Consider the following 14302-nt stretch of genomic DNA (forward strand, 5'->3'; position numbering starts at 1 on the left):
CAAACTCACATTTTCAGAAACAAGAAGGCATGTTGCCATACAATATATCCCTGCCAAATTACCAAGGTAAACCATCAAATAACCGCTTGTTTGGTTGCTGGCAAACCTCTCCTTTATGCATCAAAGAGGACTGAAACGACATATTGTCTAAGACACTCAAAGACCAGATATGGAAATGTTTCAGAAACACACTTTGGTATGTGACACGTGTTTGTGAGCAAGACCCCCCGATCTCCCTTAACGCTATCTAGTTTGGGGTTGGGAACTGATGTTGCGGACCCGGGCTCACACTTTTATTTTTATCTTATTCATATTCTTTTTATTTGTCAATACATTGTGTAATGTATTGACAAATTATATGTTTGAATACCGGACAATGGTTATTTTAAACTGAAGCAACCTATACAATGTAAAGAAATAAGGGAACATTTCCCTTTGATCACATTAAGAAATACACGTTTTCTACACGAGACAGTCATTTCTTGCTGAAAACTGTTTTCTAGCTGTTAACATGGGGGGGGAATGAAGATGTATTAAGCAGTGTAATGAGTGGAGCAGTGGACACCGAGAAGTTGCTCAAAGCAACCAATAAGCTTTGAGGTAGTATTTATCAAGTATATTCTATAAAATGACATGTAGAAGCTGTCAGGTGGATGCTGTTGGCAACTTCTCCACCAGTCCACTTCTCCACTCTTGAAATATCTCCCCCATACTGTCAGAGATGCAGTTAAGACTTCTAAATCAGGGCTAACAGCCACAGCCAATTGAGGTCAATTCTGATGAAGGAATGGTCCCTTCGGTCAACAGGTCCAATTTTAGTGGAAAACAGGCTTGTCATCTTTAGAAAACTACCATTTATCATACCACAAACATTTAACAATCCAGAGCTACAAGAACTACCAGAACATTCCCTTATTAATTTGTTTTGAGACTAGATCCTTGGCACTTTCATCTTTTTCATCTAACCTGATGTCTAATTAGAAATGCTTCTGGATCTCGCCCTCAAACAATAGTATTCTCCGTGGTTCAACTTAGACTTCATCATGTTGACATCTGTCTAACTTCACTTATCGACTATGGACAGGAAACGGACCATTCTCCAACATATCCCAGCAGAGGTGAATTTACCAGTTTCCCGTCTCCAGGAAAAAATAAAAAAAAATCGCAGAGTTTGCTGAAATGCTAAATTCTGCCAGCGCATGATTCGTTTAACTTCTTACACTGTCACGGAGCTCCAGGCTTATCCCTGGTGAATGATGTGTACCACCTAAGTTGTATTGTTAGAATTTATGTAAAATTTATTGGATTCCTCTTAGAAGAGGCTAAGCTTTTAAGGTTGCACTTCTTTCCAAAAAATTGATTGGTAACTGTCATTTAACTCCTTGCCGGGATTAGACAGTCGAGGAGCCGATGGTCGGGATTCCGTCTGTCGGCTTCCCACAACTGTCCTACTACTGTGTCTCTATAAAGCTGCCTTTGACACCGTGATTTTTGGAAATACCCTGGCAGAGTCACCAGGCCGATAACAGCATTTATTCTGAATCATTTGCTAGCACACACTCCTCCTGACTGGAAAGGCCAGAGTTAGAAATTTCCCATGCCTGTGCTAATCAAATGTAGACAGGACATGAAGCAATTTGCTAACAATTTTTACCAGAATATATTATATATATATAAAAAAATAGACAGTAGATTAGGGCTCATAGGAGGAGGAAGCGAAAACTAGGGAGGATTGACTACAAGAAAGACAATGAGGGGTATTCAATATGGGAACGATAAGTCCACATCGGAGATTTTCCTGCGGTAAAGTATCGGGCGCATGCCCGCTTTATCCCAGTATTCAATATAAAAGCTACGAAAACGGGAACCTGCGAAGTGGGATCTGCGAAAAAATCGTAAATTGACCTGGAATAAATTGTAGGGCCCCCCTAAAACTGTAAAAATATGGGGGATCACTATGGGTACACCCATTTTAGCCTGCAAATGAAAGTCTGGGATTTAAATAGCGGCTGCAGGTGTTTCTTTCCCGACATTGAAGAAGTGATGCAGAAGAGCACTTAGGTTTTTTTTTTCGTTTTTTTGTTAAGTGGTCCCATCAAATTTGGGGTACATGAAAACGGGTACTAGCATATTTTTAAGTCCCTAAAGTCTTTATGTAAAAATTCTGCAAATATACACCTGCCGCTAATAGCCTATTCTAGACTACACCTGCCACATTTTTTTTTTTTACCCCAAATTTTAAATAATTTTTTTGGGGTGTCCCTATTTTTTTTTTTTTTTTTTTTTAAAACTTTTTTTGACAGTTTATTTTCAAATGGCATACCCAGGGATGCAGGCTATTTTTTTTTAAGCCTGCACCCTAATCCCCAATTCTGCACTTTTTTTCGCCACCTATTCAGTGGTGAAAAGTTATCCCTGTTTTTTTTTCAAAGACTTTTCGAACCTGCAAAAAGTCTTTGAAATTGAATACGGTGTAAAACCAAAACCAGCGAAAATGATGTAATCGGTGCGAAATTATTGCAAAAACTGACTTTTCGCTCCATATTGAATACCCCTGGTTATGTAATAACATATAGATTATGGCGATATGTCCACTAAGGTAACAGTGTGGCATGTTGTGTGGGCAGATTAACAACAATTAAGCAAAATCTCCCCTCTGCGTGCTCAACAACTGTTCAATGAAAACACTTGTGGGGATAACTTTAGTCTGCATGACAACAATTGCATAATGTGACATTTTCCAGAATACACATTGATAGCATGGTTCTTACCCTCTTGTCCAATGTCCTTTCACGTACAAAGCCAAGCAGCTGATCATTTACTAGAGATAGATCCTTCCTCCCAGCAGTGATTATTGTTACAATGACATCATGGCGGATCGCTTCCTCAGGATCATGTGATCTCACCTTTAGAAACTCTGCACACATATTACACCAATCAGAAGATAAAAAAAATATATATATATATATTTTGGTTCTTTCCAGATAAATCCTTTCAATGGGGGGGACGGGGGGACGGGACACTGGAGAACACTGGGTATACCTGGTACTGGACGAGTCTGACAGCACAGGCTCCTCCTTCCCAATACCACAACACCAGTTACTACTATTCAAGTCTTTGGACAGAGAGGAACACAAACCACACCCACCAAAATTATGCCAGTGGGCCTCAAATACTGCAATCCAGAACCACCTATGGAAGTGGGTGGGGTTACGAGGAAGGAGGTGCCTGTGCTGTCATAAATTAACTCTTAAGGTGCCCATACACAGTGCGTTTTGCAAACAATCCAATGTTGTATGCAATCTCCCTTGAACTCTCTCTAGTAAGCTTAAGTGAACAATGAGGGATTTAAAGTGTACTCATTCCAATTACAGGGCCTCGAAAGAGTCCTGTATTGTTATTTTTCGTCACTACCTCACCCAATCTATTGTGCACGATCTAATGATTTGCATATTCATTAGATCGAGTGCGATATGACAGATACTGGCTCGGATCTGGGAGATCCGTGCTCGATGCATCTGTGTCGTTGACATAGAAGCATGGACAGGATCAGTGAGACCAGTCTGAAAGGCTGTGGTTAAAAAAAAAGAAGAGAAAACAAGTGTCGGAAAGAGCAACCAGCCCTGGGCTTTTAGTGACGCAGTGTTGGTTGTGCTTAAGTACAGGTGACAAACTACGTAGGGGCCCCCTCTATTTAAGCACAACCAGCAACGGGCTAATTAGTACCAGCTCTAGTTGCCAAAATACAGGGGACAAACGACGCAGGAGTCCCCCGTATTTTGCGCAACCAACATTGGGATCTGATCCGGTCCTGGTTCTGGAAATACATAGGGGAAAAGCGAGTAGGGTCCCCCTGTATTATCCAGAACCAGCACTTGACTTTTTCTAGCGGGGTGCTAAAGCCACAGCCATGGGAGCCCTTTCACCGGGTCCCCCAGCCGAAGAATTAACCCTGACCGCTAGTCAGGCCAGGCCGGGGATCCCTGGGTACCCCTCAATAAAGAGGTCCCCCTCTCCAGGGCACCCCAGGCTGATAGCTTGGGGCTATCCCCGGCACCCATGGGCGGTGGGTGCCGGGTTGATTATGTAGTGTAGTGCATTTGAAAGTGTTGAAAACATTGTCTTTTGCTGTAGAACTGCAGGTCCCAGCAAGCCTCCCCCGCATGCTGGTAGTTGGAAAACCACAAGTACCAGCATGTGGGGCATTACGAGCCCGCTGGTACATGTAGTTCCACAGCAATAGCAATATTAAAATAAACACGACACATACATATACACACACACAGTATATATCCCTGAAGTCCCTCGCGAGTTACTTTCGCGGTTCTCACCACTGACTTCAATGGGGTGAACCGCTCATTTGCTGAGGCGCGGAAGGCTTGCTCTCTTAGCCAATGAGCGCTCAGCGGCGGGGTTTCCATAGTGAAATCCTGCTGCTGAGCTGTGCTGAAATCTGTTCCGCGAAATTCGTGTTTTTATTTTTCCAAGTCCGGGGATGCCTACTTTGGAAGGAAGAGGATCCGAACTTCGCATAGGAGAAGGGGAGTATGGATATTTTTTTTTTTTTACAGGTACTCTATGGATTTTCTACATGGAGAAGAGGATGCGAGGGGCTTCAGAAATACATAAACGTGTGTACGCATGTATGTTTTCATCAACGGTGTGTGCCCTGTGTTTATTTGAATATTGCTTTTGCTGTGGAACTACAGATACCAGCGGGCCCGTAATGCCCCGCATGCTGGTACTTGTGGTTTTCCAAGTACCAGCATGCAGGGGAGGCTTGCCTGGACATGCAGTTAAAGAGCAAAAGACAATATTTTCAACACTTTCAAATTCACTAATCAACCTGGCACCCACACTGCCCAGTGGTGCTAGGGATAGCCCAGGGATGTTAGCCTAGGGTTCCCTGGAGAGGGGGACCCCTTTATTGGGGGGGGGGTCCACAGCTCCCCAGGGATCCCCCGGCCCGGGCTGACTAGCGGTCAGGGTTAATGCTTTTGCTGGGGTACCCTGGCTGTGGCATTAGCCCCCCGCTAGTAAAAGTCCAGTGCTGGTTCTGGATAATACAGGGGGACCATACTCATTTTTTTTCCCCCTGTATTTCCAGAACCGGATCAGAGCCCAGTGCTGGTTGCGCAAAATAAGGGGGGAGCCCTACGTCGTATGTCCCCCGTATTTTGGCAACTAGGGCTGGTTCTGATTAGCCCGGTGCTGGATGTGCTTAAACACAGGGGACCCCCTATGTTGTTTGTCCCCAGTAGTTAAGTACAACCAGCACTGGATCACTAAAAGCCCAAGGCTGGTTGCTCTTTGGGAGGGTGGGTGCTACATGCATCTGCATTGTGCATGACATCGTTCAGTGTGCACACACGTGGAACGATGGCACTCAAATCGTGAAAGGTAGGTCGATAAATTCCTGCAGGTTCAGTTGATCTGCGATGACGGGAGCACGCATCAGCATCGCTATCATGCCCACAAACGGCACTTTACACGATTGGTCGTTCAAATCAATCGAAAATGTCCAAATCATGTAAAAAAAAATATATAAAATCGCATAGTGTATGGGCACCTTTAGTGCCCAAACTCCTCCAGCTTTACCTAGTGTTCTTCAGTGTCCCTCATGATCGATAGAGAAAAACATCTCGTTCTTAAAATATAAAATTTGTTTCTAACACAAGATTGAAATGCAAACAAAGGGCAGTGACCGCAAGCATATAATGAATGATATAAAAGCAAGTTAAAAAAAAGGAATCGAAATTTGATATCCCACAACATGGTATTTAAAATGCTGCAAAAATATATTCCCGCTTCTCTGCATATCAAATAGTTACTGCAGAATTACAATTTATAAAATTAAAAACATACATTAGGGAGACTAAAGAAATAAACAAGCACTTGCTATGAGTCCTTTTGCAGCAAGTTAAGTGAAAGTTAGGTGACTGATAACAGGTTTCAAAATGGTCAGGTGTAATCTTTTCCATCTGATCATTTTTCACTGCTTATAGTATTTGTTACCCATCAGTCACAAATAGTGAGGCCTCATAGCGTGCGATGAGGTTAGCAATTTCTGATTAAGATCAGAGCTTGTGCAAGTGTGGGCGAGGCTGCGATGGTAATCGATTATATCGATGGTTTCACAGTCTTGCTAAACATTACGGATGTGTGTAAAGGTAAAGTGAGCGTTCTTGTGTAGTGCTCCGGCGGCATAGTGATCGTAATGAATTAGGATACTATCGCAGTTGAATTGGGCGCATAATCGCTATTGCATTCGCAGTTGTGATCGGTAATCAGGCCCAGAAACATTTACCAGAAACGCCCTTCCTGTAGTAACTTACCCGTCAGATCTCTAGCCAAATCTGGATGGTTCATTAAACAGTGACTGGCAAATTTGACACTTTCTAATCTCACAGGAACATGGATATCATTAAATCTAAAAATAAGAACAAATTACAATTCATTACCTAAAGGTACATGATGTGATCATGTTTGTTTGCACTGAGAAGCTCAAGCCATTACATTTAAAAGATTTTATTTTAATATAATTTGCTGCATTATATTAGATTCAACAATGTTTGAAAAGCTGGCTTCAACAAATGGACGATTAAAAAAATCTCTGCTAAACATGAAACAAGCAGAAAACTATCTTAATGTTATATACCGTTTGTACAACAGACTTCAGGCCTTTAGGTGTACTCTGGCAGACAATGCTTTTACCTAGGCTACAGGAAGAAGTTGCATCTCACCCCTATCAGTCCATTAGTACTACGTGTCTCTGCCACCACTGAGGGTTATATTTTAATGTTGTCTAATTCTCAATAAAATTATTATTTTTTTTTTAAACTTGTCACTTCTGTTTAATAAGCCCTGTTATTCAGCAGATTTGTTTAAAGGGGTGCGGATTATATTGTTTTTTTGGGTGCCCATTAGTAATGGAGGCACTATGGAACTTTGCAATTGTTGCTCCGATTGGGCGCAAAATCAGCTACAACCATCTAAAAGTATTGTGTAGCGCGCCCATACAGCACTTTTTGCTGATTTCTGCTTGCCACCTCAGGACAGAGCAAGAGGAAATCTGGGCACTCGCACTCAACCGGAGCAACAATTGAATAGCTCTGTCATTCAAAAAACAAATGAATTGAATTAGTGTAACATGTATCATTGCGGTACAGGCTGTCAGGTTCTCCACGGCATCCACAATTATTGCCTCTTACCAGTCACTGAACAATCCTCATGGGATCCAGCTGAGCAAATGACCTGAATCAGGCACTACTGTGCATTCCCCCAAACAGTTTTGCGCTACCTCCGCACAAGCTGATAATTCAAGTTTGCCCGCCCATCTCACCTTTCAGAGGACTCTCAAACCACCACACAGGTAGTATCTAATCTTCCTACTACCTTACTAGAGCACCTTGTTACTCAGATTGCTTTCCGCCTATCCCTAAGATGCGGTAAACAATTTTTATTGTTGGGGGGGGGGGGGGGAGCCAGTCACAGTCTGTAAAATCGTACAGACTCCAGCTGTAATTAGAAACTTAGAATTTTATAGGTCGGTGATTACAATAATGCAGTACAGGAGTATACAGGCTTCTTTATTTCAAGGTGCTCCTCCAGCTCAGTTTTATGCGTCTTTGAACATTATCTAGCAGAAAAGAAATGCTAAACAGCAAGAGGAGAAAGTCAATAAAGGGGGCAATTCAATTAAGCGCTCTGTTGGTAGCTCTGGGAAGGCGTTCCTGGAGCTACTCAATTCAGCACTCTGTTAGGTGGACTAAAGGATTTCTTCTCGGAACCCCCCTGAGGGTGCAAGCAGAAATCCGACTGCTGACCGCAAGGCAGTTTGCCGGCTTAGCGCAACGATAACAGCCTTGCGGCCGTCACTTTAGTCTGAGAATGCCGGTTCTTGCGACTAAAAACCCAGTTGCAAGAACTGACATTCGCCATCTTAAGTTGTAATATTCAGACTAAACAGCTCGGTGAATTGAATAGCTCCGGCACAAAACTTCCCAGAGCTATTCACCTCGCACTTAATTGAATCAACCCTAAAGTGTTGTTTAACAAAGAAAGAAAAAAATAAATACCAGCGATACAGTATTTGTTCTCTGTCTGCAGAACAATAAAGTTATGTTGAATACAAGGGGAAGTCAAAACGGCAAGTTTGGTGAAGTAAAATTGAAGGGGTAGACTTACTAGAGCTTCTAATGAAAAGTAGAGGTGTTGCCGTAGCAGCCAATCAGATTCGAGCCATCATTTCTCTATCGCATCCTAGATTATGATAGACTATTGGTTACTATGGGCAACACCTCCACTTATCTTGTTTTAGAAGCTTTAGTAAATCTATCCCAAAGTATGAAGGGACTGATCTGTAAGTAACGCATAATACGATACTAATGATGTTGTTAGTGGTACAGGGGATAGCTCAAAGGTGAGGAGTACTAATAATGTAATAAGGTTAGTGCTGTGGTGAATATTAGCTTTGTGCATTAGCTACTGAAGAGAATATATCACAGCGAAATCAAGTATTGTGCAGGGGGAAGAAAGCCATGAGCAGCACAGCAGGGAGGGTTTGTTCTCTGAAAAACAAAGTTCTGTTGACAACAAAACTAGTTTGTAATAAAATAAATATAATTTATGTTCAATCTAAGTAGCTGATTTACTTGGTGGTAATTAATGTCTTGTGCTACAAGTTTATTACAGTAAATGTATTACACTACTTAATCTACATGAATATACTTTACTATACATTTAGGGGGTATTTCAATTGTTTTATCATGCCGGATCTCCCGTCTAAAGTGACGGGAAATCTCGGGGCAATATTCAGTTAATGCCGATCTTGGCGTCGATCACGCCCAAAGAGGTAATGTTTAGCCACATAAAACGGCTACACCAGACCAAAGTGCTGGGCGCGATCGCGAAAAGTGCTGTTTTGGTGCCCAAACAGGTCACTTTTCACGCATTTCAGCTCGCCACCCCCTAGGGGGTGCAAGTGGAAATGCCTGCATCGTCAACTGATCGTGCCGGACAGGAGCAACAATTTAATAGCTTCATCAGCGTTATGGGGCCTGAAACAATTGCATTACGCCCTTGATCTTTATGAAGGCGACGGATTGTAGTAAATTAGAGGGGTCTGAGTAGAAAATTTGGAGTACTGATTCCACAGCCTTGGTTCCTGAGGAAAATGAGGACAACCATATTACAGCTCTGAGTAGGTTCTAAGTTATGCTTGGAAGCCAGGCTTTTGGAGACATGAATAAAACAGTCTTGTTGCATTTATTTCCGTAGCAGCACTCCTGCAACTTACAGTAATATATGATTTGAGCACAGTTCCATCTGGACAGAAGTTTCTAATTACATATCTGCTCCATGTTACGAATTGTTCAACTATCCAAAATGATTCCCGGTCAAGCTAAGCAAAATATTGTAAAGTCCTCCTGTTAGAATCCCGGCGTCGGTATGCCGTCCGTCTGCGTCCCGACGGTAACTACTGGGGTTAGGGGCTAACGGGGAAGGAGGGCGTGTTAGGTTTAGGGTGCGGGGAGATTAGGTTTAGCCACCAGGGAGGGAGGGTTAGGGGTAGGGAGAGGGTTAGGATACTGATACTGACGATATCATAAACCTGTTGGGATACAGGAGTCGGGATTCTGACAGCTGGTACCCCGAGCGCCGGTATCCCATACAGATCTAGCACTCTGTATGATTCAGGTTGTATAGTAAACAGAATGAAACAGGATGCATACAGAAGTTTTGCATAATAATCTAATTGCTGAAGTAACAGAGCACATTATAAATCATAGGTTCTCAAACTCGGTCCTTAGGGCCCCTAAACAGTTCATGTTTTCCAGGTCTCCTCACAGAATAACAAGGGAAATAATTCACTCCACCTTTAAACTGTGTCAATGAGTAATGAATACCACTGTGCACCTGCTAGGTGACCTGGAAAACGAACAGTTTGGGGTCCCGAGGACAGTTTGAGAACCTATGTTATAAATGAAGGTGATCACCAGAGTTACAGGATGTGACAGCAAGGAAAAGAGCAGGAGGCAAGGTTATCAAAGATAAAACTTATTAACAAAGGCTATTAAAAATTTTTTTAAAAATAAACAATTTAAAGTGGAATAAAGTAAACATTTTAAAAGGTTAAGTAAACTAATCTTTCTAGATGTGTCACAAATAAATACTAAATGGTTATAAAGCAGCAAATTTTATCTGCTCCACAGAGTTTGAGCAGGTTGTGACGGAGAAACAAAGATTATCACGTCACAAGGGTTTATGGCGCAATACAGCTGCACTTTGGTGAACAGGCTACTAAGGCAATAAAATGACTAGAAATAACTAAGTAACTAAGTTTTAACAATTGACAGATCCAACTAAAGAAAACAAAGGAGTGGATGTTCCTGGGTGCTGAATGCATGGTGACAGGCCCACCCCTAAATGTATTTATTAACAGTTTCTGACCGAGCTATATCCATTACTGGGTTGATAATTGTAAGTTGCTAGTTGTGTGTAAAGACTGACTTATAAAATGGGATATGTGCAAAGTTTGGTCTCTAGGACTCATCCACCATATTTTGGTTGCTGAACCAACCTTTCCTTTTACTGGCAATAGGGTCTAGGTTATTTGGGAGATGGGTGAATGAGCCTATAGATTGTAAGCAGGTCCCTCCTAACTGTCTGTTACTACCCAGTTTTGTTCTATCAATGTTGTTGCCAATTGTAAAGTGCAACGGAATATGCTCGATAACGTCAGGTTGAGCTTGTTAGCAGATGACTGATGTTCCTACACTGAAAGACTGCTCGTTCAGTGTAGGCACATCACAGACTGACAAATGACTGCACGATTACAATGTCGTAATCATGCAGTATTTTGCCTGTCTTCTAGTGGATAGGCAGCTTAAGCCCAACGTCAGATCACCATTTATATACACAATAGCCCTTTAAATATGGGAGGAAGGCTCAGAGGGGCAGAGATTACAATGGAACAAATCTCTTAAAACAAGTACATAAAGGAGAACTTTATAAAAATAAAATAGTGGGTTCTGCCCTAAATCCGCCTCCATGCAACATCTAGCTACATCCAATACAATTTCTCACATCAGTTGTAACTGACCTACATAAACAAAATACTAGTAACTAGTATTTTTACTTTTTTTAAAAACATAATGCATACAGCGCTACACAATGATAGCACAAAAGGAGGCAGGAGTACTCACCGCCCCAGAAAGCACTGCCATAGCGGCCTGTTCTGATTAGCAAGGTCAGAATCTTTAGAACCGAACAGTTTTGCAAGGAGTCGCACAACAGCCAACCGTTCTTCACCATCATTACTCTGGGAGAAAAGGGAAAATGAGACCATTACAGTGAAGAAACAAAGCCGAGGTATATACACAATAACTTTATTTTATATGGAGAATGATAAAAAATAGGTGAGGTTTTTATGAAATTACTCTAGTAACGATACACTTAAAAATAAGTGTTAAACAGAGTGATAAAAAAAAAAAGCTATCCAAGCACACATTTTATAAACCCATAACCTAAAGAACCAAACTTTATTTTCTTCAATTATGCACCAAAAGATTTCCTTTAATGTTAGTAATGGAAGCAAATATAAAAGTATGATCTTAACAACTCGAGAGGGAGAAAAAAAAAAATCACAGCAAGACAAAACATGGTGTGGTGCAGTGTTTCTCGAGGTATATTCATGAAAACAGTACCACCTGTAGTACTATTGTTTCAAGAGGTCCAAACATCAGGCGGCCACTTCACCAATTCCCCGACCAGACTGGAACTGATCAGTCTGGGAATCGGTGAAATACTTCATGTTAAAAATTTCCAATTTGCTGTTCACAATCATTTTTATCGTGATCGGCAAATCAGTGAAATTCAACTCTTTCATGCAGCCACAAAGTGACCCCTGCACTCACTTATTATAGTGAGATTGAGCAGGAATGCAAGTAGCAAATTTGTCAGCTGCATTTTTTAGGTGTAAAATATACCCTTCTAAAATGCTGTGTTGGGGAAGGGGGAAGATGATGGTACAATTGTGGCCATAAATGAAATGATACAAGAAAAAACACAAAAAAAAACAAAAAAAAGTACTAAAAATCGCTAATAGTCTGTTAAAAAGGAAAACCAAATGTCACTGAATAGGGTGTAACATACCTTTGTTAACTCTTTCTTCTAGGTCCATAGGGTCGACAGGAATTACCTTGGGGGTATATGGTTGGAGTGATCCAGGCACCAAACAGTTACAAGCTTTAGCTCCCAGGATGCACTGGGTCCTCCTCCATATATAGCCAGCCCTTGGCTACAGGCATTTAGTTTGTTACAAAGCCCAAGGCAGGAGAAGGAAAGAGGAGAAGGAAGGACAATTGTACCACAGAAACTCTCTAAGAAGAGGGAATCATTGAAATACAAAAGAAAAAGATTACCCAATAACACCAGGTGTGTTAGGGTGGGTGCCCTGTGGACCTCGAAGAAAAAGTTAACAAAAGGTATGTTATACCATAACTCTTATTTTCTTCTTCAGGGTCCATAGGAATTACCTTGGGGATGTTCCAAAGCAGTTCCCTTAAGGATGGGGGCGCCCCTGTTTAGGAGAAAGGAGAATCAGATGCCGAAAGGAAGCATCCTGACAGGCAAATGTATCAAATGTGTACAATTTGAGAAAAGTGTGGACAGAAGACCACGTGGCTGCCTTGCACAATTGTTCAGCAGAGGCAGCACGACGAAACACCCACGATGGTCCCACGGATCAAGTAGAATGTGCTGTCACTGTGTTTGGAACAGAGAGATCAGCTTGTGTGTAAGCCTGAGAAATCGTCATACCAAGCCAATTAGCCAGAGTGTAGGTTAGCTGGCCAGACCCACTTATGACAGCCATACAACACAAAAAGAGAATCCGATTTCCAATTGACTATCCAGTCGTGCTCCTGTGGTCAGATGGAGATGACGTAAAATCTCCGGAGACTGCGCCAGTATGGTGTCATGCCAACAGTAAAGCATCCTGAGACCATTCATGTGTGGGGTTGCTTCTCAGCCAAGGGAGTGGACTCATTCACAATTTTTCTTAAGAACACAGCCATGAATAAAGAATGGTACCAAAACATCCTCCAAGAGCAACTTCTCCTAACCGTCCCAAGAACAGTTGGGTGACGAACAATGCCTTTTACAGCATGATGGACCACCCACCTTGCCATTAGGCAAAAGTGTTAACGAAGTGGCTCGGGGAAAAAACTTCTAAATTTTGGGTCCATGGCCAGAAAACTTCCCAGACCTTAATCCCATTGAGAACTTGTGGTCAATCCTCAAGAGGCAGGTGGACAAACAAAAACCCACAAATTCTGACAAACTCCAGGCAAGAATGGGCAGCTGTCAGTATGTGGCCCAGAAGTTGATTGACAGCATGCCAAGGCGAATTGCAGAGGTCTTGCAAAAGAAGGGTCAACACTGCAAATATTGACTTTGCATAAACAATGTAATTGTCAATAAAAACATTTGACACTTATGAAATGCTTGTAATTTTACTTCAGTATACCATAGTAACATGTGACAAAAAAAGTCTAAAAACACAAGCAGCAAACTTTGTGAAACCAATACTTCTGTCATTCTCAAAACAGTCTCCTAATTCCCTTGTCCTGAGACCTGGGAAATATTTGCAAGTTACCTACAACAAGTGTAGGGTTAAAAATGCCAAGTGATCCCCTTCACAGAAAAAATATGAGATACGGTAAGAACTTACCCTTGTTATCTCTATTTCTACGAAGTCCATAGGGTTCCACAGGATACCTTGGGGTATAGGTGTGACGTCAGTCATCGGGCACCATAGAGTTAAGCTTTCAGCCTCCCAGGATGCACTAGGGTCCCCCTCCTATACCCCGCCCCCGAGCCAAGGCACCTCAGTTAGTTACCAAGCCATAGGCCGGAGGAGGAGAAGGAAGAGAGAGAAAGAAGATCTGGATACACACAAGAATCACACTCTCACCAGAGGGAGACGGAAAAACCGATGACCAGACCAAAGCCCATCTGCAGCACAGGTGCGACAGGGCGGGAGTTCAGTGGAACCCTATGGACTTCGTAGAAATAGAGATATAACAAGGGTAAGTTCTTACCATATCTCATATTTTCTACTTCAGGATCCATAGGGTATCCACAGGATACCTTGGTGATGTCCCAAAGCAGTATCCTTTAAGGGTGGGGACGCTCATGTGCAGAAAGGAGAATCACCCGCCCGAAGGAAGCATCCTGAGAAGCGAAGGTGTCAAACCTGTAATACCTCACGAAGGTATGGACAGAGGACCACGTAGCA

General features: G+C 42.2%; 1 protein-coding gene across 5 annotated transcripts in view; it reads right to left on the reverse strand.

Moving 5' to 3' along the window:
• Nucleotides 1-14302, reverse strand: part of PDS5A (PDS5 cohesin associated factor A) — a 133161-nt gene that overhangs the window by 64853 nt on the left and 54006 nt on the right. For all 5 annotated transcript variants that reach the window (XM_088450663.1, XM_088450664.1, XM_088450662.1 and 2 more), the window contains exons 9-11: nt 11208-11323; nt 6336-6430; nt 2772-2917 (exon numbers count right to left, since the gene is read on the reverse strand). In XM_088450663.1, the coding sequence (XP_088306789.1) occupies nt 2772-2917; nt 6336-6430; nt 11208-11323 (357 nt within the window). The remainder of the gene's footprint in view (nt 1-2771; nt 2918-6335; nt 6431-11207; nt 11324-14302) is intronic.

The sequence above is a fragment of the Taudactylus pleione genome, unplaced genomic scaffold, assembly GCF_031769625.1.
Source record: "Taudactylus pleione unplaced genomic scaffold, aTauple2 ptg000520l, whole genome shotgun sequence".
Taxonomy (NCBI): Eukaryota; Metazoa; Chordata; class Amphibia; order Anura; family Myobatrachidae; genus Taudactylus; species Taudactylus pleione.